The sequence below is a fragment of the Helianthus annuus genome, chromosome 4 (assembly GCF_002127325.2).
Source record: "Helianthus annuus cultivar XRQ/B chromosome 4, HanXRQr2.0-SUNRISE, whole genome shotgun sequence".
In the NCBI taxonomy this organism is placed as follows: domain Eukaryota; kingdom Viridiplantae; phylum Streptophyta; class Magnoliopsida; order Asterales; family Asteraceae; genus Helianthus; species Helianthus annuus.
Window position 1 is genome coordinate 69523860 of NC_035436.2, and position 24171 is coordinate 69548030.

Genomic DNA, 24171 nt, shown 5'->3' on the forward strand with positions numbered 1-24171 from the left:
CGAAAAAGAAAAAGAAGAAAAAAGAAAAATCCTTTTGGAATTAAAAGAAAAATTTAAAAACACTACTTTACAATCTACTGAAATAGGTGAATGCTCAAAGCAAAAACCTGTTAAGAAGATTGTAGAACAAAAACAAAGTATTAAAAATTCAGAAAAAGTTCAAAATAAAAATAAAAGCTCATCAGTTCAGTCATCCAATCATTATGAAAAATCAAAACTCACAAAAAGTTGGTAACCAGTGGTGCAGGTTTGACCACAGTTCTCAAATGCCAAATCAAGGATACAGGAAAGGGCATGATTACCACAAGGCAACTCAATGCTATGATCTAAGTGTGTGGTATGAAAATGGTGTATGATATGAAAATGAGGAAAGGTATGATAATAGAGTATGTTACACTTGTGCTGACCACAGTTCTCAAATGCCAAATCAAGGACACAGTGCTGTTAAGTGCCAAAGTCAAAGATTTGAAACGAGAAGGTGCTATGAATGCCAAATTAGAGGCCATATTGCAAGAAATTGCCCAATGAGATTAAAGGAAAGATTGAGGGCTGAATCTCAGAAAATGGTGAAGAACTCTGTTGGAATTAAAGAAAAGCCCAAAGAAAAGAAACAGAAAAAACAGAAAGTGAAATTATCACAGGGGCAGAAAGATCGTTTGAGGAAGAAGAAAAAGAAAGCTAGAGAGTATTTGGAAAAGATTTTATCCTTGGATACAACTGGTAATCCGAGAAAAAGTTCTGATGAATTGCTTTCCTCAACTAAAAAGGCAAGCAAAACGAATTCATCAGATGCAAATATCAGGACAAAAGGGGTGATAAAGAAAGAAAAATTAACTAATCAAACCAACGAAAAATCAAAGAAAGTTAATTTTTCAGAAAAAGCCTTTATTAAAGTGTTTAAGTATAACAAAGATTGTGAAAAATCATGCACGTCACGAGTTGACAAATTTGGAAAGCTTAAACATTGTAGAGATTGGGTTCAAATAAAGAATGGCGATGAATTTGTTTCTGAAAAAACAAAAGAGCCATCTTCTGGCGATGATTTTGACTTGTCAAAGTCAAAAGAGCCACGTTTTGGCAATGATTCTGACTCGTCAAAGTTAGAGGAGCCACGATCAGGCAATGAATCTGACTCGAAAAAGTCAGAAGAGCCACAAATTGAGGTAAAAAGTGGTGAATCTGAAATCATAATGGGAAAATAGTTTGTTGTCAGGGGGAGTTCTGATTGTTTATGCCAAGTGAATGGCGAATTGAAGCGATTTGATATCAGTTTGTCACTTTCCTTGTACAGTTTGTTTTCAAATTTTCCTAGAAAATCAAAATTGAAATATATTTTGATTTTAGGGGGAGAAAAAATTTAAAAAATTAGAAAATTTGAAAATGCCAAAAACATTGAAAAAACAAAATGAGTTTTGTTGTGATTAAGAGGAAATGATAGTAAATCAGTGGACTATCACAGCATGCTAAAGAAAAGAAATGTCAAATGTGATAAACGGTCTCACTAAGGATGTGACGATAGGCTCAGCTAGACTAGTAGGTTTGTGATATCGATACAAACTTAAATGAAAAAGCCTAATTCTAGTGGGAAACATGATTGAAAGCATAGTACTTAGTTTTGTCTTTTGTGATTGTGTACCTAATCAGTAATCGCTGAATGCTAAAAGAGCATAAAAACCGGTCAGTTTGTGAAGGGATTCAACAGAAAAAGTTAATCAGAGTTCAACTAAAAGCAGTGGTTTTTCTTCATTTCCAAGTGTCAATCCGAAAGATTCAACTACAAGTTTTCATTCTCAAAGCACGAAAATAGGAAATGGTTATGTGATACAGTGCAACATCGCGTTGAATCTTCCAGAGGGGCAAAGTTTTTCTGAAGAGGTTGCAAAAGATCATATGGCATTACTTGGTTCCGTGCTTCTATCGTATGAAGGATTAGTTGCAGGACGGATCGGAAATCCTATGCTCACAAAGGAAGATTACGATCAGATAGACGGCGAAGAAATGGAGCTTATGGACATCAAATGGTGTCTAGCTAGTGTTCTTAGACGAGCTGAAAAGTTTAAGCTGATTACTGGGAGAAATGACTTTCTTGATGCACATGTTTCTACTTTAGGTTTTGATAAATCTAAAGTTACTTGTTTTAATTGCAGGGAGAAAGGCCATTTCAAACGGGAATGCAAGAATAGAGAGGCAAATGATCCAAAGAATCCATTCGGAAAAGACGATTACTACCGGAAAGCCATTTATCAACAGGTTGGTCAACAACAACAGCAATGTCACACCCCGACCACGTGGTACAACAAAACGTGGCGGAAACGTCGGGGAGTGTTGTAACAGAATCATTGTTTCATAACACATGGAAATTTAAATATTGTTTTATTGATTAAATGAACTCGTTGTTCTATTACAATCACATAAGTACAACTATGATCTTCCAAGTTTTAAAGTTGCTAAGGCACAAGTCCATCCTAAATGTAGCATGCATCAACAATCATCTCAAGACAGCACCTGAAACATGTGTAAAAATAGGTACGTCAGCATAAAAATGCCTGTGAGATACATAGGTTTTGTGAAAACGGAGTTCATGACTTATGTTTGAGAAAATGTTTAGTCATGAACTTTGTAAATTTGCTTTGTCTTGTAAATCATTTGAAAAACTATAGGATCAGATGATATGTATAAATAAGAGAATAATGTAGGGTTAACTGAATAACCATGTAAAATGAGTTTGTATAAGTTAAGTTGTTTGAAAAACAATGTTTTAATAAAACGTTTATGGTATATATAAAATATACCTTGGTTTTAAGAAAGTTGAATAAGTAATATATTAAAATATATTTCAGTTCCAATATTGTTAACTCAAGTGTGCTAAATAACGCCACGGTATGTAATGCAATGAAAACACTTATATATAAGAAGTACCAGCGGCGTATCTACCATGTTTTCATCACATTACACTCGTTCCGTTATCTAAACACTAACCAAAACCAAATCGTTTGATAGATAGTATATTAAATATACTTTAGTTGTTCAAAATAATAGTTTTCAGTAGTATATTACAAGTATACCTTGGATTTATAAATAACACATTAAACCATGTTTTAGTTTTGTAACTAACATATCACTATATGCTTTGGATGTGATAAATAACATATTAAACTATGTCTTGGTTTGTAAATAACATATCAAAATATGCTTTGGATGATTACAAAATATATGTTGGTTCTGTACAACACCACACATGAGAGTATATCAAACTATACTTTTTGGGAGTATATCAAAATATACCTTAAAGGTGCGATTTAAGAATTCATTCAGACCTGGTGCATCAAACTACACCTTTGAGACTATAAGGATACCACAAAGGAAATCCCTATTTGGATGGAGAAACAAATTGGTTTCAGACATTCCATGACAACAGGAATCGGGTGTCTAGTCCTATAGCGCTATATCATACTACCAATCGGTCTGGTGAACAAAATAAGTACTGTTCCAACAATTACTTTTGTATCTTTGAGAAATCAGTGTTTAAACCATAGATAGTCATTTTGTTTGTCAAAAGATAAATCCTAACATGTATAATCAATTATACTTTGAAATCATGAAAATAACAGATAGGTACACATGCTTCACCCCAAAACAGTTGAAAACAGTAAAAGAGGGGTTCAAGGTACTCACCTGAGATTGCTTTGAGTTCCTTGTATAACAACCAGATAATGCTAAAGATCACGGGATATCAAACGACACCTAATAGGTAGCTATGTTAATATACCAGACCAAATCGGAAGGATCGGACAGTACGCGGGTTCGTAAACCAAACGAGTATGGAGACTCGTGTGATATGGCTTAGCAAAGCCTACATACTAAAATGAAACCTAATCTAAGTGCTTACGGTCCATCACGACCCGTTTAGGTAGCTTATGCTACCCTAACGCGTCGTTCGCGTAGAACGCGTTCGGGACGCCTAACATTGCGACCACACGGTATAACCTCGGAAGGTTATAGCTATGGTCACCTAATGTGTTTGGTCGGGTCCTAATGACCGACCAAATGGGTCGGGTTCGAAAGTATAAGCGATGGTTTAAATCGCTTACCTTACGACCCTACATAAGCACTAAACTAAAAGTGACGAGCTAAGCATGTTAGAACATGCTTAACTAAGTTTAGAAACAGGTTTGGCATCAAAACAAACGGCTTTGATGCCCACGAGTAGTTTGGTTACAAAATACGCAAGAATGCGCATTTTGGCCGAAACTACGACTCGTCACTGGGCCTAGTTAACGTGGTGATCAGTAGGTATAGTCACTACGGACTATAACCATCGTGATCACGCTCACGTTATGAAGTTCCATGAACTTCGCATCGACCATAAGCTGGTCAATGCAGAAAGTCAACAAAACGTTGACTTTCGGACTCGAAAAGCGAATAAAAGAGCGAAAGAAGACTTACGGAGGGTCCCCGAGTGCTAATCAAGACCAAATAGCTCAGGTATGAAACAATAGTTTCAACTTAGAGCTCTAAGATCTGATTTTGTGAATTTTACACTAAAGGGGGGGGGTATTTATAGGAAAAGTGGAACCGTTAGGATCGTTTTATCGAATATCGTGCCTTGATCTCGTGCGTACATGTGTCCAAGTGGATAAGTTCAGTGAACTTGACCCTTGGCTCTTCATTGGGTGAAAAGGCATCGCCCCTTGATCGAACGAAAGGCCAGATTCTGCATTAAATGCAAAAATCTTTCTGTCAGACATGTTCACGCGGCCCGCCTAAGGATTTGGCAAATCCTTACGCGCCCCGCCTAAGGTTCCCAGACCAGAATTTTCAATTTTGGTCCCTGCACTTCAGAAACACGTATTTTGGCCCATTTTTGGCACGTTTAAGCCCCGTTAACCTCATTTCAAGGCTCTAAGATGAAGTTAAAGTGTAGGGGACTTGAAATATGCTCAAAAATATTCCGGATGTCGGTTCGTTTGGCCGTACGATCGCGATGTTCGCTTAATTACGACGGAATGCGCATAAGCGCGAAAGATGATCCAAATGACGCGACGAATGGATTTTTCTCATGCCAAACACTAAGGCATAATATTATAATGCTTACATAAATTTTTGGATGTCCGGATGTATTCAGAACGTGAGTTATGCGCGAAAGTGCAAACTTGTGCACTTTTTGACACTTTTAGTCCCTGAATGATCCAAAAGTTTGTTTTAGCATACCAAACACCTCAAAACCTATTTCTAAGCTATGTAAAGGATATTTATGGTATGTTTAACTTATGGGCATGTTCCGGAATGTTTGTTACAGTTCAAATTGGCATACTTTCGCAGTTTGTCAAGTTTAGTCCCTGTAAGCGAATTAACTTGTTTTTGCCATACCAAAGCCTTCGAAACTTATTTCTAAGTTATGTAAAGGTTATTTAAGGTATGTTAAGTGTATGATGGTCTTCCGGAGTATTTTTCGCACTAAACTGAGTACGTTTACGCACTAGTTTGCGTATAATTCCCCAGAAAGTGTTGTAGAGTTTGAAATTGAACAAGAATTGATATGTGCAAAACATACACATATTTATACAAATCCCAAGTATGAAATAAAATATTTCATTGGTTTGGCATTTGTTTGATGGTTGGAGTGACACAGGTGTCACAGTCTCCCCTACTTTAGGAAATTTCGTCCCGAAATTTAATTCTAGAGGAAACTTGTGAAGACAGCTGTGACGGTTTCGCCTTCTAATAGATCCCTTGAACCCTTAAGTAAAACTCGGGACCATGTTAGGACTCTTAGCGAATTTGTTAACCCTCAAAGTGAATTCCTTGTAATAATAAAACATGGAATTTTGAACTACGGATAGAAGAATGTTTCTTATGAAGACTTATCATAGGAAACTTGGTGTGTGATTGAGATCAGAATTGGGGGAGTGTGAGAATAAATGACATTGGTCGAGGTCCGAGACTTCTCCCGTATCATTATTCTTGTCACTAGGTCTTAACACATGATGAAACTTCCTGTGGTTCCTGTGCACTGAATTCCATAATTATGTAGGCCTCCATAATTACGTAATTCCTTGCACAGTCCGCACAGTCCATTTCATAATCCGTAGGAAAATTACTTGAATAAATATGAAGCAATTTGACTAGACCACCAAAGGATCCTTTTAATTCGATCAACGAACGATCTTTTAACTAGATCAACACATGATCTTCTTAACTAGACCGTCGTACGATCTCTTTAAATAGACCGCTTAAGGGATCATTTTTATATCATCACATGATATTTCTAATCAGATTTTCAAAATCAATCTGTTTAAGCAGACCTTTCAAGAGGTCCAATTATAGAATAATACTTTATAACCCGAGGGACTTAACTATACTGTTGAAATCCATTAAGGGTTTAAGACAGTATCTTTGGATATCCCATTATGAATCTCTCGTATGAAGATATGAAAGATTCTATGAGGATTTGGATGGATCACATACAACCACAAAACATGTAAGAAAATACATAAGCACAAATTTAGTTAACTTGATTCTTTATTTTGTTATCCTTAGGTATGGATATTAAGGCACACTAGGAATCCAACCTATGGATTTCATTTGGCACTTTAACGATTTATGAAGATCTATCTATAAAGATAGAGGGATTCTCAATAAGTGTTTGACTTTGTTTCTTAAAAGAAACGAGAGTTTAAGGTTCTTGGGGAGATCACAAGTGATCATAATATGACAGAACCATACGAGTAGTTTGTCGTTGGGCTGACATCATAAAGTTGCATCAAGCATTCACACAAACGCATAAATTTTGCAGAAATAAAAACAACAAATCTTTATTTATGTGGCAACGGATTTGTCTTGAAGTGTCAAAAGATAGCAATAAGGAAATACAAAACACTAATTGTTCACTGCTGCATCATTGTTCATGTTTGCCTCATTGATGTTGAACACTCGTCCACGCGCTGGAGGTATGTTAACAAGCCTTGGGCAATTGTTCCTGTAGTGGGTAAGGTCACCACAGTTATAACATGACCCTGGGGGGAACCGTGCTTGAACAGCAGCAGGGTTTGCAGCAGCTTGATTTGCATAACGACAAACATTGATCAAATGTCCCAACCGCCCACAGTGGGTACATTTGTGACACTGCTCTTGCTCTAGATGATGACGGTTGCATTTGTTGCACAACGGTGCAGTACCAACATAGTTTTGTCTTTTACGAGGTTGTGTTGGCTGGTTTGGTGCAACTTGTTTGTCTTGAGCAGTTACAGCGTAGCTTTGAGAGGCTTTGCGCTTTTTCTTCTTGGACACCTCAGCACTTTCTTCCTTTGGTTCCACATGAGCAGTCTTGTCAGATGGTCTTAGGTCGCCCTTCCGAAACAGCTTGCGCTTCCTGATTTGGGATTCAGTCAGAGTGGCAGCCAATTCAATGGCTTGTCTGACAGTAGTAGGGTTGCTGCCAGTAACGATGTCCTGAACTACGTCAGGAAGCCCATCAATGTATTTCTCAATCGCCTTATCCAGAGGCGTAACCATAGTAGGGCATAACAAGCTCAATTCCTCATAGCGATCAGTATAGGCTCGATGTTCCCCACTGTCTTGCTTTAAATCATCAAATTCCCTTTCTAGAGCCCTAAGCTCATGACGAGGACAGAACTCCTTCATCATAAGAGCCCTAAGCTCGGCCCAAGTCTGTGCTAATGCAACCTCTGCACCGCGGTCTCTCATAACCCCGTTCCACCATGTAAGAGCCCTCTTCTGAAACACACTCGAAGAAAACTCGACCTTGCGATTTTCAGGACACTGAACGTGACGGAAAGTATTCTCAATGCTCTCGAACCATTGAAGAAGCCCAGTTGCTCCCTCAGAACCATTGAACTTGAGCGGTTTAGCTGAGTTAAAAATCTTGAAATTGCATGGAGCATTGTTGTTGTTGTTGATGGCTTGAGTTATTTGAGCATAAAGAATTGGGAAGGCAGCAGCCATTTGTTGCGCGATGATTTCCGCCAGTTCGGCATTCGCCATCTGATTGTCACGTCGAGGAGGCATTCTAAAAGAGGAAACATGAGAGGAAACGAGTGAGAGAATTAGACGAAAAGAATGAGATGAAACAAATCTGATGAAAGCAAGGATAGTGGCCGTCTGTCTGTTACTACAAAGCAACAAACGACCTGGTGATTAATCAAAGCAAATAGGTCAAAATAATGTATCGCGAAGACATGCTCGCCTATAAGTGGACACTCACCCCAAGAGTTCCCAGGTAAGAGTGACTGGTCCGATTATGTGGATTTGTACGAACACTCTAGCCTTAGACAGAAAACTCAGGGTACAGGCACCCACCCTTCCAGTTTGCATGTGTTCACAATATTTAGACCAACTTTGACGAGAGTTTTGAAAATTCAAAGGGGTTCAAAACCTTATAACAGAGGGTTCAAAACCTAGTAATCAATCATCCTAGAATAGATGATTAGTTTTCAAAGCGGTTTTGAAATTTATGTTCTTGTTGCGGTCGTCGCCTAAGGATAGGTGACGGTGTTGTTTTATGACTAAACGCAAGTAAACTCGCGTTAGGGTCCTAGGAAGGTTATAGACTAGGTCAAAGCATTACTAATAACCTAATTCCCTATAACCATGAGCTCTGATACCAACTTTTCTGTCACACCCCGACCACGTGGTACAACAAAACGTGGCGGAAACGTCGGGGAGTGTTGTAACAGAATCATTGTTTCATAACACATGGAAATTTAAATATTGTTTTATTGATTAAATGAACTCGTTGTTCTATTACAATCACATAAGTACAACTATGATCTTCCAAGTTTTAAAGTTGCTAAGGCACAAGTCCATCCTAAATGTAGCATGCATCAACAATCATCTCAAGACAGCACCTGAAACATGTGTAAAAATAGGTACGTCAGCATAAAAATGCCTGTGAGATACATAGGTTTTGTGAAAACGGAGTTCATGACTTATGTTTGAGAAAATGTTTAGTCATGAACTTTGTAAATTTGCTTTGTCTTGTAAATCATTTGAAAAACTATAGGATCAGATGATATGTATAAATAAGAGAATAATGTAGGGTTAACTGAATAACCATGTAAAATGAGTTTGTATAAGTTAAGTTGTTTGAAAAACAATGTTTTAATAAAACGTTTATGGTATATATAAAATATACCTTGGTTTTAAGAAAGTTGAATAAGTAATATATTAAAATATATTTCAGTTCCAATATTGTTAACTCAAGTGTGCTAAATAACGCCACGGTATGTAATGCAATGAAAACACTTATATATAAGAAGTACCAGCGGCGTATCTACCATGTTTTCATCACATTACACTCGTTCCGTTATCTAAACACTAACCAAAACCAAATCGTTTGATAGATAGTATATTAAATATACTTTAGTTGTTCAAAATAATAGTTTTCAGTAGTATATTACAAGTATACCTTGGATTTATAAATAACACATTAAACCATGTTTTAGTTTTGTAACTAACATATCACTATATGCTTTGGATGTGATAAATAACATATTAAACTATGTCTTGGTTTGTAAATAACATATCAAAATATGCTTTGGATGATTACAAAATATATGTTGGTTCTGTACAACACCACACATGAGAGTATATCAAACTATACTTTTTGGGAGTATATCAAAATATACCTTAAAGGTGCGATTTAAGAATTCATTCAGACCTGGTGCATCAAACTACACCTTTGAGACTATAAGGACACCACAAAGGAAATCCCTATTTGGATGGAGAAACAAATTGGTTTCAGACATTCCATGACAACATGAATGGGGTGTCTAGTCCTATAGCGCTATATCATACTACCAATCGGTCTGGTGAACAAAATAAGTACTGTTCCAACAATTACTTTTGTATCTTTGAGAAATCAGTGTTTAAACCATAGATAGTCATTTTGTTTGTCAAAAGATAAATCCTAACATGTATAATCAATTATACTTTGAAATCATGAAAATAACAGATAGGTACACATGCTTCACCCCAAAACAGTTGAAAACAGTAAAAGAGGGGTTCAATGTACTCACCTGAGATTGCTTTGAGTTCCTTGTATAACAACCAGATAATGCTAAAGATCACGGGATATCAAACGGCACCTAATAGGTAGCTATGTTAATATACCGGACCAAATCGGAAGGATCGGACAGTACGCGGGTTCGTAAACCAAACGAGTATGGAGACTCGTGTGATATGGCTTAGCAAAGCCTACATACTAAAATGAAACCTAATCTAAGTGCTTACGGTCCATCACGACCCGTTTAGGTAGCTTATGCTACCCTAACGCGTCGTTCGCGTAGAACGCGTTCGGGACGCCTAACATTGCGACCACACGGTATAACCTCGGAAGGTTATAGCTATGGTCACCTAATGTGTTTGGTCGGGTCCTAATGACCGACCAAATTTGTCGGGTTCGAAAGTATAAGCGATGGTTTAAATCGCTTACCTTACGACCCTATATAAGCACTAAACTAAAAGTGACGAGCTAAGCATGTTAGAACATGCTTAACTAAGTTTAGAAACAGGTTTGGCATCAAAACAAACGGCTTTGATGCCCACGAGTAGTTTGGTTACAAAATACGCAAGAATGCGCATTTTGGCCGAAACTACGACTCGTCACTGGGCCTAGTTAACGTGGTGATCAGTAGGTATAGTCACTACGGACTATAACCATCGTGATCACGCTCACGTTATGAAGTTCCATGAACTTCGCATCGACCATAAGCTGGTCAATGCAGAAAGTCAACAAAACGTTGACTTTCGGACTCGAAAAGCGAATAAAAGAGCGAAAGAAGACTTACGGAGGGTCCCCGAGTGCTAATCAAGACCAAATAGCTCAGGTATGAAACAATGGTTTCAACTTAGAGCTCTAAGATCTGATTTTGTGAATTTTACACTAAAGGGGGGGGTATTTATAGGAAAAGTGGAACCGTTAGGATCGTTTTATCGAATATCGTGCCTTGATCTCGTGCGTACATGTGTCCAAGTGGATAAGTTCAGTGAACTTGACCCTTGGCTCTTCATTGGGTGAAAAGGCATCGCCCCTTGATCGAACGAAAGGCCAGATTCTGCATTAAATGCAAAAATCTTTCTGTCAGACATGTTCACGTGGCCCGCCTAAGGATTTGGCAAATCCTTACGCGCCCCGCCTAAGGTTCCCAGACCAGAATTTTCAATTTTGGTCCCTGCACTTCAGAAACACGTATTTTGGCCCATTTTTGGCACGTTTAAGCCCCGTTAACCTCATTTCAAGGCTCTAAGATGAAGTTAAAGTGTAGGGGACTTGAAATATGCTCAAAAATATTCCGTATGTCGGTTCGTTTGGCCGTACGATCGCGATGTTCGCTTAATTACGACGGAATGCGCATAAGCGCGAAAGATGATCCAAATGACGCGACGAATGGATTTTTCTCATGCCAAACACTAAGGCATAATATTATAATGCTTACATAAATTTTTGGATGTCCGGATGTATTCAGAACGTGAGTTATGCGCGAAAGTGCAAACTTGTGCACTTTTTGACACTTTTAGTCCCTGAATGATCCAAAAGTTTGTTTTAGCATACCAAACACCTCTAAACCTATTTCTAAGCTATGTAAAGGATATTTATGGTATGTTTAACTTATGGGCATGTTCCGGAATGTTTGTTACAGTTCAAATTGGCATACTTTCGCAGTTTGTCAAGTTTAGTCCCTGTAAGCGAATTAACTTGTTTTTGCCATACCAAAGCCTTCGAAACTTATTTCTAAGTTATGTAAAGGTTATTTAAGGTATGTTAAGTGTATGATGGTCTTCCGGAGTATTTTTCGCACTAAACTGAGTACGTTTACGCACTAGTTTGCGTATAATTCCCCAGAAAGTGTTGTAGAGTTTGAAATTGAACAAGAATTGATATGTGCAAAACATACACATATTTATACAAATCCCAAGTATGAAATAAAATATTTCATTGGTTTGGCATTTGTTTGATGGTTGGAGTGACACAGGTGTCACAAGCAAGAACCGCAGGTGGCTCATGGTAGAAGAATCGAGGATTCAAAGAGAGCGTGTTTGGTGGATTTTAACTAGAACGAATACATATCACCAGAAAGCAAAGTGTGTTTAGTCAATCAGGATGATGAAAGATTACCTGAAGGCTTTAGCTGGGATATGTTTGTTGATGAAAAAGGAGAGTTTAAAGCATTCATTGCTAAGATTGTTAGAGAACCAGATATGTTTACCACATGGATGAAGTCTATTGGTGAAACTGTGAAAAATGTGCAGGAAGAGACTGATGAATCTGATGAAAGTTCATAGAGTGCAGATGAAAGTTTACAAAGTGATGATAGTTCTGAAAAAGAAATTGTTTTTGACAAAACTCCATCTGATACTGGTTCATCGGATGATAGTTCTGAAAAATCTGTAGCATTTGATCAGTCGCCAACAGATGACAGCAGTGATGATGAGGAAGAACGACATATTAATATTGGAAAATCTCATCTTGCTCCTGAAAGTTTTCATTTTTATTTTGCAGATCGTATGAAAAAGCTAAAGGAGAAACGAGCTGCAAAAGAACAGCAAGAAATGAAGGCTGAAAGTGTTGCTTAAAGTGATGATACTAAAAATGTTGCTGAGGAAATTGTTGAGACTAAGCAGGTTGACAAAGCAGAAAAGCTGATTGAAGCAGAGAAAGTGACCGAAGCTGAGAAAGTGGTAGAATTTGAAAAGATAGTGGAAGTCATCAAGCCATGTTCAAAGTGACTTGAACCTTGCAAAGAATGTGCAGCCAAAGACGAAAAACTGGCTGAGTATGAGAAGAAGAAGGATCAGTTGCTGTTCAATCTCAATTATGTGAAAGAATCTTATGATGTCTTGAACAAAACAGTAACTGGTCTTCAAAAGACAAATTCTGAGAAAGAACAAACAATAACAATGATGAATGTTGTGATGATGACAAAGCAAAAATCTATCAATTTCTACATCGAGGAGAGTACTAAATGGAAGCAAGAGTTGGAAACTGAAAAGATCGAGAATGAGAGAATCAGATGTTTATTGTAGAGTTACTCTAGTTCTGATTATCTTATTGATCGAATTTATCTGACTGTTGCAGGTATGGAAGCTTTCCAAGACGACAAGCCAAAGAAAAAGGATACTGGTAAGAAACCGACTGTTAGCTATAACAAGTGTCAGCCTCCGATCTGGGAAGGCTATTCTCCCAGAAAAACAAACGATGAGCAACACGAAAAAGCAGTCAATATAAAGTTAAAAACCGACACAACTGATGAATTACCAGAAAATATTGACGTCACTTTCACATCGTCTGACACTGATCATGAGTCTGAGTTAATCAAAAAGTGGTCGATCAGGTATTGGATACTGATGAGGAGTCTGAGTCTGAGTCAAAGTCTGAGTCTGGAGGTTCAAGTTCATCAGTCAACAGTCAAAAGTCGTCGGTTAAACGGTTTTATAGTAAAGAATTTTTGTTATCGAAGAAAAATTTGGATGATGAAACATTTGAAGTTGCTTACACTTTAAATGATTCTGACAAATTATACTATGAAAAAGAGTTTCCAATAAGAAGTGTTAGGTTTGACATGATCAAAAAGGTTTTCAAAAGGATAGAAATTAATATTTCTGAAATAAAAGATTTAAATCTTACTGGAAAACCTAAAAAATACAGTTCAAGAGTTCAACAACGTTTAAACAAGAAAAAGGGTTACAATTCTGGTTCTGGTTTTCAAAAGAAACCAAACCATAATGGTAGCTACAAAAGGAAAGGTTTAGGTTTTATTCCACCAAAAAATTATAAAAATGAGAAAAATTCTAATACAAAAACAGAATTTGTTTCAGGTGGAAGTGCTGAGGAAGAACAGAAGAAACCGTTCTGGAGACAATCAAACCAGGAGTTTCTTGCTGAAAAGAAAAGAAAAGGCACTGGAGTTTTTCACCCAAAAGAGACTCGAACCTGTTTCAAATGCAATGAAGCTGGTCACATTACATGGAACTGTCCGAAAAATGCCAAGACAAAACAGGGAGTTTCTAAGAAATTGAAAGAAAAAATTGTTGATGTTGAACCACCAATCGAAAAATTTAAATTTTTTGAAAATTCAACGTATGAGGTTGGTGAATGTTCTAAAAAGAATTTTTACAAAAGGAAAGCAAAGAACAACCAAGTGTGGGTTGTCAAGAAGGTTGATGAGAAAGTCGGCGATGAATCTGGTTCCACAAATCCAGAGGAGCCACAAGGTGAGATGAATTTCCATCAATGAAGTTTGAAGAGATTAAACAGAGAGTTGGTAAGGTTGAAATCTCGTATCAGTTTTACTCCGAGAAAAAATGAGTTTGATGTCGAGAAAGTTTTCAATGGATATGTAAAGAAAATTTTTGGGAAAATGCTTGATGGGAAAGCAAAAGGGGTTAAAGACTTTTACGCTTCAAAGAAAGCAACTTATAACCCAACTGAACAAGAGCTTAAAGAGCTAAACACACCCAAGGTTGGTCAGACTTGGGTGGAAATTCTTTTCCCGTGAAACATCGGACTATGCCGGAGATCCCAAGTTTGTAATCGTGGATCAGGAATCGGAATCATTCTAGTTTTTGAATAGATTGTTTGAAAGATTTTAAATGAGTTTAAATTTTATAGGTTGAAGGACTACGCCGGAGCTTCCAGGTCGGTAAGTGAGAAGCAGGAATCGGCATCTTTGATTGGTAAATGATCGTGTGTAGATGTTTGTTTCCTACACATGGTACAGGTGTTTGTGTTTTTATGATTGATACAGAGGGTGCATACTTGCATATGGTAAATCAGGGACATTAATTTGTACTTGATCTACTACAAGTGATTGGTGAACACTATGATGAACCATACCCCTAACTTACAAGTGAACCTACAAGTGGGTATAACAAACTTATTTTCCGGAAAAATCATTTTGATTAAAACAAACTTAAGTGTTTTGAAATCTAAATGAGAAAATAGTTTGTTGAAAGGGGGAGTTCTGATTGTTTATGCCTAAGTGGATGGCGATTTGATGCGATTTGATATCAGTTGTCACTTTATTTGTATAGTTTGTTTTGAGTTTTCTGTAATTGGGTCAAGAACTTAGATAGTTTTCAAATTCCTTTAAATGTGTTTGCATTTTAGGGGGGAGCAGAAAATCTCAGAAAATCCAAAAACATTAGAAAATTTGAAAAAGACAAAAACCTTATAAAATAAAAAATGAGTTTTGTTGTGAAAAAGAGGAAATGATAGTACATCAGTAGACTGTCACAACATGCTAAAGAAATGGAAAGATAAAATGCGATAAACAATCTCACTGCAGATATGCCAGTAGGTTTTTGCACATTTAGTAAATTGTGACGAGATATAAACCTAAAAATTCGAACTTGCTTATTTTGTGGGTAACAACTTCTTGGATATATATAGGTAACCCCTGAAATCTTGTTTGAAAGGTCCCTTATTCTGAGATACTAGGTCTTTATGCTCAGTGATATCTGGGGTATTATCCCGGGACTTCTGTTGTATGGAAATACTGACCTAGTCCCCGTATAATACTTTCCGCAAATGCTTGAAAAAGTGTAACCCTCAGCATTGATGAAACAATAAAATTGATAGTCATTGCTGTTGTAACAAAAGATCCTCTAAAGGGGACACACCAAAAAGTCGAGCCGTCATCTCTCTGCTGAACGGAAGTTCTGACCTGAGCTCTCACGGTTTCGCACCTAATCCCTTTACAGATATTATCTGTGGTATACTCACCTGTAAGACTGAATATTGGGATCTGGATACGGGGGTATATTCAAGTAGTGGGACACGCAAATAAGTTTAAGTCATTAAAACATTAATCTCGTATCTCGAAGCAATTAAATTTTGTGTGAAAATTTAAGAGGACAAATATACTGACAATCTAGGTGAATTGTTTAAAACTTAAAATGAAATCAAGCTTAATGGTGTTCGTGACATGTCTCAAAATCTGATATGATCCTCTTACACAAACTCACAAAAATATTGTCTGTAAATATATTTTTTTTACTGCATTTCTTTACATTTCAAAATCCAAAAAGATTTTCAGTGTGTTTTAGCATAAACGTTTGAAAATTCAAAAAGATTTTTGACAACTGATGTTGGAGAGCTGATTTTCAAAATTCTGAGTGCTAAACATGATGACCATATGGTGAGGGGGAGTCTGTGTTTGAAACCAAAATGTTTAAATCTTAATTTTACAAATGGTTCATCATGTGTGTATTGAGAGAGAGTTTGGGTGATAGTGCATGCCTTAAATATTTGAATTGTATAATATGTGAAATTTATTGTGAGGTAGAGATTGTGCAGGGGCTGGTTTAAGCTAGGTGGATCGATCCTGAGAAGCTTATGTTTTAGAGAGTTAGGTTATGATACCTGATGATTCTGTGAATAGAACATGTGCCAGGTTTCGATTATGTGGATAAAGTTAAAGCCAGGCAACTATCATGAACCTGTAAAAGTCAGACAACGATCCTGAAGCAGATGATGCTGAAGAACTAAAGGAATGCCGGCATTTTTTTAAGGGGAGCCTGTTGATGAAGATAGAGAGTATGAAGCCCAGAGACTGATCAAGACTGAAGATGCGAAGACTCGACACTGTCAGACTCGTCAACATCTGAGGGGGAGTCTGTTGGTGCATACATTTGTCGACTTCTTCTTGTATCGAGTCTTAGATTAGATAGAATAGATCAGGGCACGTTGTACGAGAAATTAGCATGTTTAGGGTTTTAAGAAGCTGATTTCGCTCATAAAGGCTGGTTCCGCTCCAACTGTCATTGTGTCTTTTCGAGCGGAATCGCTTGATAGCTATTCCGCTCCAAATGGTTCTTGTATGTTTCGGGCGGAATCAAGACCCTATATCTAGGTCATTTAGAGCGAAATCAGAACAAGAGTTCATGTATTCCATACCGAAGTGCTGTCGGTGTGAAGACTGATTGTAATCGTTGGTAGATTAATCAGATCAGTGTTAAAAGTGAATTGCAAGCTGTTTCTACCTTTGTTTCTTGTTTTCCGCACCTGAAACAAAGTAAAACTCCTCTTAACGACTCATTCGGGTCAGTCGCACGATCCTACACCTTTGCTTCATATCTGAGCTATTTGGATCAAGATTTGCTTGCGGGGACCCTTTGTAAGTATTCCTTCGTTCTTTTATCGCTTTTCAAGTCCGAAAGTCAAACTGTGTTTGACTTTCTGCATTTACCAGTTTATGGTCAACGCAAAGTTCGTTTGAACTTCATAACGTGAGCGTAATCACGATGGTTATAGTCCCTAGTGACTATACCTACTGATTACCACGTTATCTAGGTTACTGATGAGTCGTAGTTTCGGCCAAAATGCGTATTCTCGTGTATTTTGTAACCAAACTACTTTTAGGTATCAAAACAGTTTGTTTTGATACCAAACCTGTTTTCTAACTTAACTAAACATGTTTTAGCATGTTTAGCTCGTCACTTTTAGATTAGTGCTTATTTAGAGTCGTAAGTCAAGCGGTCTAAACAACCGCTTAGACTTTCGAACTAGACCCATTTGGTCGATCATTAGGATCTGACCAAATATGTTTAGTGACCCTAGTTGTATAGGGAATAACCTTCCGAGGTTATACCGTATGGTCACTTCGTTTAAGTAGTTGTATGATAGGTAGTTTATATGCCATAGGAAAATTACCAAAATACCCGTTTATGCATAATTGATATTTAAGCATATATGTAACCCAAACTTTTGTCACTTAACTGATTATGCAACATAACTAAACATGTTTAGGCATATAATACTTGTCATAGGACTTGTTAGGCGGTCCGAACGCGTTTTACGCGAACGACGCGTTAAAGTAGCGCAAGCTACCTAAACGGGTCATAATGGGTCGTAAGCACATAGGATAGGTTTCATTTTAGTATGTAGGCCTTGTTAAACCATATCATATGAGTTCCCACACTCATTTGGTTCACGAGACCTCATACTATCCGATCTCCTGATTTAGGTCCAGTTTATTCATGTAGTTATCAATATTAGGTGTCGTTTGATTCCGTGCTCCCTCTAGCTTGCTTGGTAGTTGTTCAAGACTCCTAAGCACTCTCAAGTGAGTACATAGTCCCCTCTTTTACTGTTTTCAAACTATTTTGGGGTGAAGCATGTGTACCTATCTGTTATTTTCAAGTTTTCAAAATTATAATTGATTATACATATTTGTACTTATCTTTTTTACAAACTGAATGATTATTTATGGTTTAAACTCTAAAATTTTCTTAAGGATTATAAAATAAATGTTTGGAATAGTACTTATTTGGTTCACCAGGCCGGTTGGTAGTATGATATAGCGCTATAGGATTTGACACCCCATTCCTGTTGTCATGGAACGTCTGAAACAATTTGTTTCTCCATCCAAATAGGGATTGCCTTTGTGGTATCCCTATAGTCTCAAAGGTGTATTTTGATGCAATAGGTCTGACTGAATTCTTAAGTCACATTATTTTTGTATATTTAGTTATACTCCCAAAAGTATAGTTTAATATGCTCTCATATGTGATATTGTACAAAACCAACATATATTTTGTTAAAAACCCAAAACATAGTTTAATATGTTATTTTCAAAATCTAAAACATAGTTTAATATGTTATTTATAAATCCAAAGTATACTTTTGATATACTACTGAAAATTTATTAGTTTTAACAACTAAAGTATATTTAATATAGTATTTATTTAGCGACTAGTTTTTGGTTAAGTGTTTAGATAATGGGACGGGTGTAATATGATGAAAACATGGTACATACGCCGCTGGTACTTCTTATATATAAGTGTTTTTATCATATTACATACCGTAGCATTATTTAGTACACTTGGGTTAACGATTTTGGAACTAAAATATATTTTAATATATTACTTATTCAACTTTTTTAACCGAAGTATATTTTTATATATATACTACAAACCTTTTTATCAAAATATTGTTTTTCAAACAATATATTTTATACAAACTCATTTTAGTTAGTTATTTATTTACCTATGTATTATTATTTTATATCATCTGATTTCTTATAAATTTTAGTATGATTTATAAAAGAAAACCTTTTCCAAGGATCATGACTACTTTTCTTAAACATTCTTTTTCTTTAAACTTTTAAGTCATGAATCCTAAAATCAATAAAACCTATGTATCTCACAGGCATTTTTATGCTGACGTACCTATTTTTACACATGTTTCATGTGTTGTTATGTGATGATTGTTGATGCATGCTATACATAGGATGGACTGGTGTCTTAGCGACTTTAAAATTTGAAAGATAATAGTTGTACTTATTTGATTGTATTAAAACAATGAGTTCAATAAAACGAAATTATTTATTCCATGGTTGTGAAACAATGATTCTGTTACAACACTCCCCGACGTTTCTGCAACGTTTTGTTGTTTTACGTGGTCGGTGTGTGACAATTTAGTACCTAATAACGCCCGTGTTCCATGGATCGATATCTGGCTCTTACCAATACTTTGCTACATATATGACGGGATACACTTGTCCTTTGTTGTGTGTGTTTTAATGTTAAGGTATAAACCATTTTTATAAATATAAACACCAAGTTACGTCACGTGCGACTGTAAATACTATAAATAAATGTGTATAGTCACGCCCACGTCAAAAATCAAGAGCTTTGGCGGTGATCCAAGATGATGAGGGTTTTGATTGGAGTGAATTTCTTCCTGAAGAGTATGCTGTCGGCCACGCATTTATGGCACACATTGAGCCACCAGCACCACCTTCAACATACAACTGAGAAAGGAGTTTGGCACAAAGATAGAAGAAAAAGATCTACGAAGCTTACAAAGAAGCTAAAATGGCGAAAAGATTGGATCCATGTCACACCCCAAAAACGTGCAGCGGAATATAAAACGTAGTGGTGACGGAAGCTGGTGCCCATTTGTATCTTGCTGAACGATGCATCGTAATGTTGGACACTTTAACTTAATTTAAACATAGATTTTAAAACACATAGTCTTAAAGTCCATCGCAATCACACCATAGTTAAAATTGTTTTGATCCTTATGGATCTTATTACATTGGTCCCAAATAGTTTTTAAAAGTTTGTCCAAAACATTATCAAACCAAACATGCATCAACAACTACAAGATACGCCATAATTCCTGAAGCCGAACTCAAGTACCTGTAGAACACGTTAACAATCAAGTGTCAACACAAAGGAAGGTGAGTTCACACATTCACTTACAAACAATTTTTATTCCAAGGAAAACTTTCTGTTTAGGTGTTTATTTGAAAACATCCATATAATTTTGAAAGTCCGCTTTATTTCCATAAAAAAATCAATGGGCCCTCCGTCGCAGTTTCATGAACCTGACAATATTGTTACTACCCATTTTTTGTATATTAAATTATTGCGTCAATTTTCGGACTCGTATGTTAGCTAGACGATACGAACTATATATTAACCATGTGGGGATAATCAAAGCTAGACAATAAACAGAATTTAAATTCGTCGTTTGACTTGATACGGGGCGACCGGTCACGACGGGGTTATCAACCCGATAGATCTACCAACAATTCCTCACGTACATTACTTAAATGATTAAACGACATCATGGGCGCAGGGTCCTCTTGTAGAGTAATATGATGTCTGCCTCACGTACAATATATATATCCTACTAATATGACAATTTAATACACGACGTTGTACGAATTCCCTGGCACTCCATTATTTAAGACCCAGGCTGGCATTCGTCCCAACTGTGCGGTCATGTTTCGCTTAGGAAATACCGTACCATCCCAATTTCCAATATTCATTCATCAAAAACGTTTTTACTTCGAAACGTATGACTTATCAAATTTCATATATTTTCAACGAAAATATATATTTTATGTTAAAAGGTATTTTTTATTTCAAAAACATTATTACACCCTTTTATTGACGTGTTCTACCCCCAAAATATATACAAAGCAGTAAAAAGAGGGGTTTAGTGACACTCACCTTTGGGTGCGTATTTTAAATAGCGCATTCCCAGAGATTGATTTTCTACACGTCCTAATATAGGAACGATTCTAGATCAATATACATAACACAAAAATCCTAAGTTTCTCCGTTTCTTAGAATTATCACATAACATTGAGATTATCTCAAAAAGTTGTCATTTTTTATTATGTTGGCATGTTAATATATATGTGAGTCCATATATATATATGATTTTGCGACTTGAACAATTTTATTGGTGACCATTATTGTGTAAATCTGTTAACTCCCCCGTTTATACGCAATATATCTACGATTTGCGCGTCGTAATATATATACATAAACGTTCACATAATTTAACATCGAAACACGCGAAATTTTTTTATCTTATCTATTTTGTCATTTTTAAAGCAAATATACATAAAATATCTTACATGTATCAAATTTCATGCTCGACAAACAAGTTTTACGTTTAACACAATTTTCACCGTTTCAACCGCACAAAACATACAAGCATACATGCGTAAGCTAGATTTCTAATATCATGCTAATAACTTAACATATTTTCACATTCTAATGTTTAAATCACATAACACATTTTAACACATAATGTTTACCCAAAATTTTACCCATACTAGTGTACTTAGAAAAATGCGTATTTTAGCGATTCGGTAACGTTTTCGGGTGTCGGAAGTCACATATAACTAACCAAACAACAAATAAACTCAATAAAAGTTAAAATACTTATTTTTACACTAAAAATCAGTTTATTTACTGATATAAAAACAGTTTCTTAAAAATCACTCGGAAAGCCGATTTTTGACTGTTTTAACGCATAGTTTTGCGTTAAACGTTACTATAATCATCCCAACTCGAAACGACTTGATATTTTAACATAATACATGTTATTTACTGATTAAAATAGTGGTTATAATCAGATTAGTGCAGTTTTTGTGCAAGTCACACAAATCATGCGATTTCACGTATTTTACAACTTTTAATGCACCAAGTACAACATGCAAAGCTAGCAAACATTAGGACAAAGTTATGTGTCAATAAACACTTTAAAATAACTTTATATTAGTGTTTATAATCTGCTCAAAACTGGTTTTTACTAAATCATACACAAAACACATTATTTCACCTATTTTACAAGTTTCTAAGCCTCATGTATAACATGCAAAGCTAGTAAACCTTATGACAAAGTTTTATATCATTACATACTTCAAAATAATCATATTTTAATGTTTATATTCTGATCAAAATTGATTTTTATCAAATCATATCTAAATCATCATTTCACGACCACAAATCATCATGCATGTTCAAGTAAATGCATCTAATGCACTCACACAACATCACCATCATCTTTTATGTTCTAATCATGCTCAAGAACATATATACAAAAACCAACTGGGGTAGTCCAGTTGGCCACCGACACCCACCTCTTCCCAGAGGTACCGGTTCGAGTCTTGAGAGTGGCATATGTCGCCCAGGGTAAGAATTCGGCAAGGGGAATTCACCGCGGAGCTAGCTTGGTCGGGTAGCGGCTCCCGGAGTGTGATCACTCTGGCGGTTGGGAGGACCGTGCTCTATCCCCCCCCACATATACATACATATACACGAAATGTTTACACCTACATAAACCTTTAAAAGCTCACTTTCTCATCAAATCCCTTTTTAAGTCATGAAACACTTTTAGATCCTTATTTTATGAAATTTTTGATTCATGCATGTATTCTATCATTCAAGAATCATATTATTCAAGAATCACTCAATCAAATCAAAACACAATCATATACACACACATAAAAATCTACGGCAATACATACATACACATATTCATCCATTTTATTTTTCTTTGAAAACCCATTTGTTTTATTTTTCAAGTTTGTGAAATATTTTAAAAATCAAGAGAAACATTTCACTATTATTTTCAAGACTAAGAATCAAGAACACTTTTAAAAAAGAATAGTTTTATACCCTCAAGATTCAAGTGGGTTTTTGATTAAAAGATGATATGAAGCTTGGTTCTTGCTTGAAACTCCTTGGAATCACCTTGAAACCTTCAAATGGCCTTGAAATCACCTTGGAATGAGCTTGAATCTCCATAAACAAGTTAAGAAGTTCGAAAATATATGAGAGATGATGGGTGTTCGGCTGAATTTTTAGAGAGGGAGAGAGAGTGTGTTAATGTGTTTTTGAAATGAATTTCTTGAACTTTGAAGAATATTGATAGATTTAAGGCAAGATGTTATGGCACACCTCCAATTCTAGCCAATAGAAACATGAGAGAGGAGAGAGAGAAGGTTGCATGGCTGCCAACTCTTCTCCACCTCACACATATATACGAACACACACATACATATACATATATATACACAAAAACTGGTATTTAACTGGATACCGGGTATTTTATCTAGTGTTTTAATCTCATTTTAATGCGTTTTAAATTATTTTTATCACTCTATAAAAATAATCTCACCAAAATATTACTGAACAATATTTTGTTTGCCTGGACTGACTACGTTGCCGGTATTTGGCAGTATGCGCACTGTGCTGCGTGGTACGCGCTTTAAATCGCAAAAATAGGGATTTAAGGGTTTTTATTTATTTTTATCATTCTATAGTGATAAACTCATCAAATTATTACTAAAATGATTTTAAGTTGCCTTGACAGGCTGCGTTGACAGTATTTTGTCGGTATACGTGTTGCATCGCGCGGTACGCGCTTAAACTCAAAATATAGAGTTTCTTAGTGTTTTAATTTATTTTTCCTCACGAATATAATTAAAATATTTATTATAATCACAACAGACTATTTTTTAGGATTTTAACACTGATCGGGTGGTCACCGACGTTCGTTTCGCATTTTATCCGTTACACGATAAGCGTTTATCTTACCGTTGCCAACACAATTTTTACCAAGGTTTAAATCTACCAACTCATTAAATATCATATATAAACATCATAACCAATCAAATACAGCCCTGTTACCTATTCAGAACACGTGTTACGATTGTACGGTACGGCCTGAAAAGTCGGGTGTCACAGTTTCCCCCTGTTTAGGAAATTTCGTCTCCGAAATTTTTACTCTACAGGTTTTGTTTTTGCACTAGGTGGAAACAGCAAAAACAGGTTTAATGAATATAGTCTTATAGTTTCTGCGAGAAACTTTGATTCTTACAAAGAATCTTCGTAGACCTATAT

At 36.2% G+C, this 24171-nt stretch overlaps 1 protein-coding gene across 1 annotated transcript; it reads left to right on the forward strand.

Annotated features, from left to right (window-relative positions):
• The first annotated feature begins 419 nt into the window (after window positions 1–419).
• Window positions 420–12594, forward strand: LOC110933501 (suppressor protein SRP40-like). Its single transcript, XM_035989345.1, has 3 exons — window positions 420–812; window positions 903–1163; window positions 12304–12594. The coding sequence occupies exons 1-3, from the start codon at window positions 420–422 to the stop codon at window positions 12592–12594; spliced, it is 945 nt and encodes a 314-aa protein (XP_035845238.1).
• Window positions 12595–24171: the final 11577 nt, after the last annotated feature.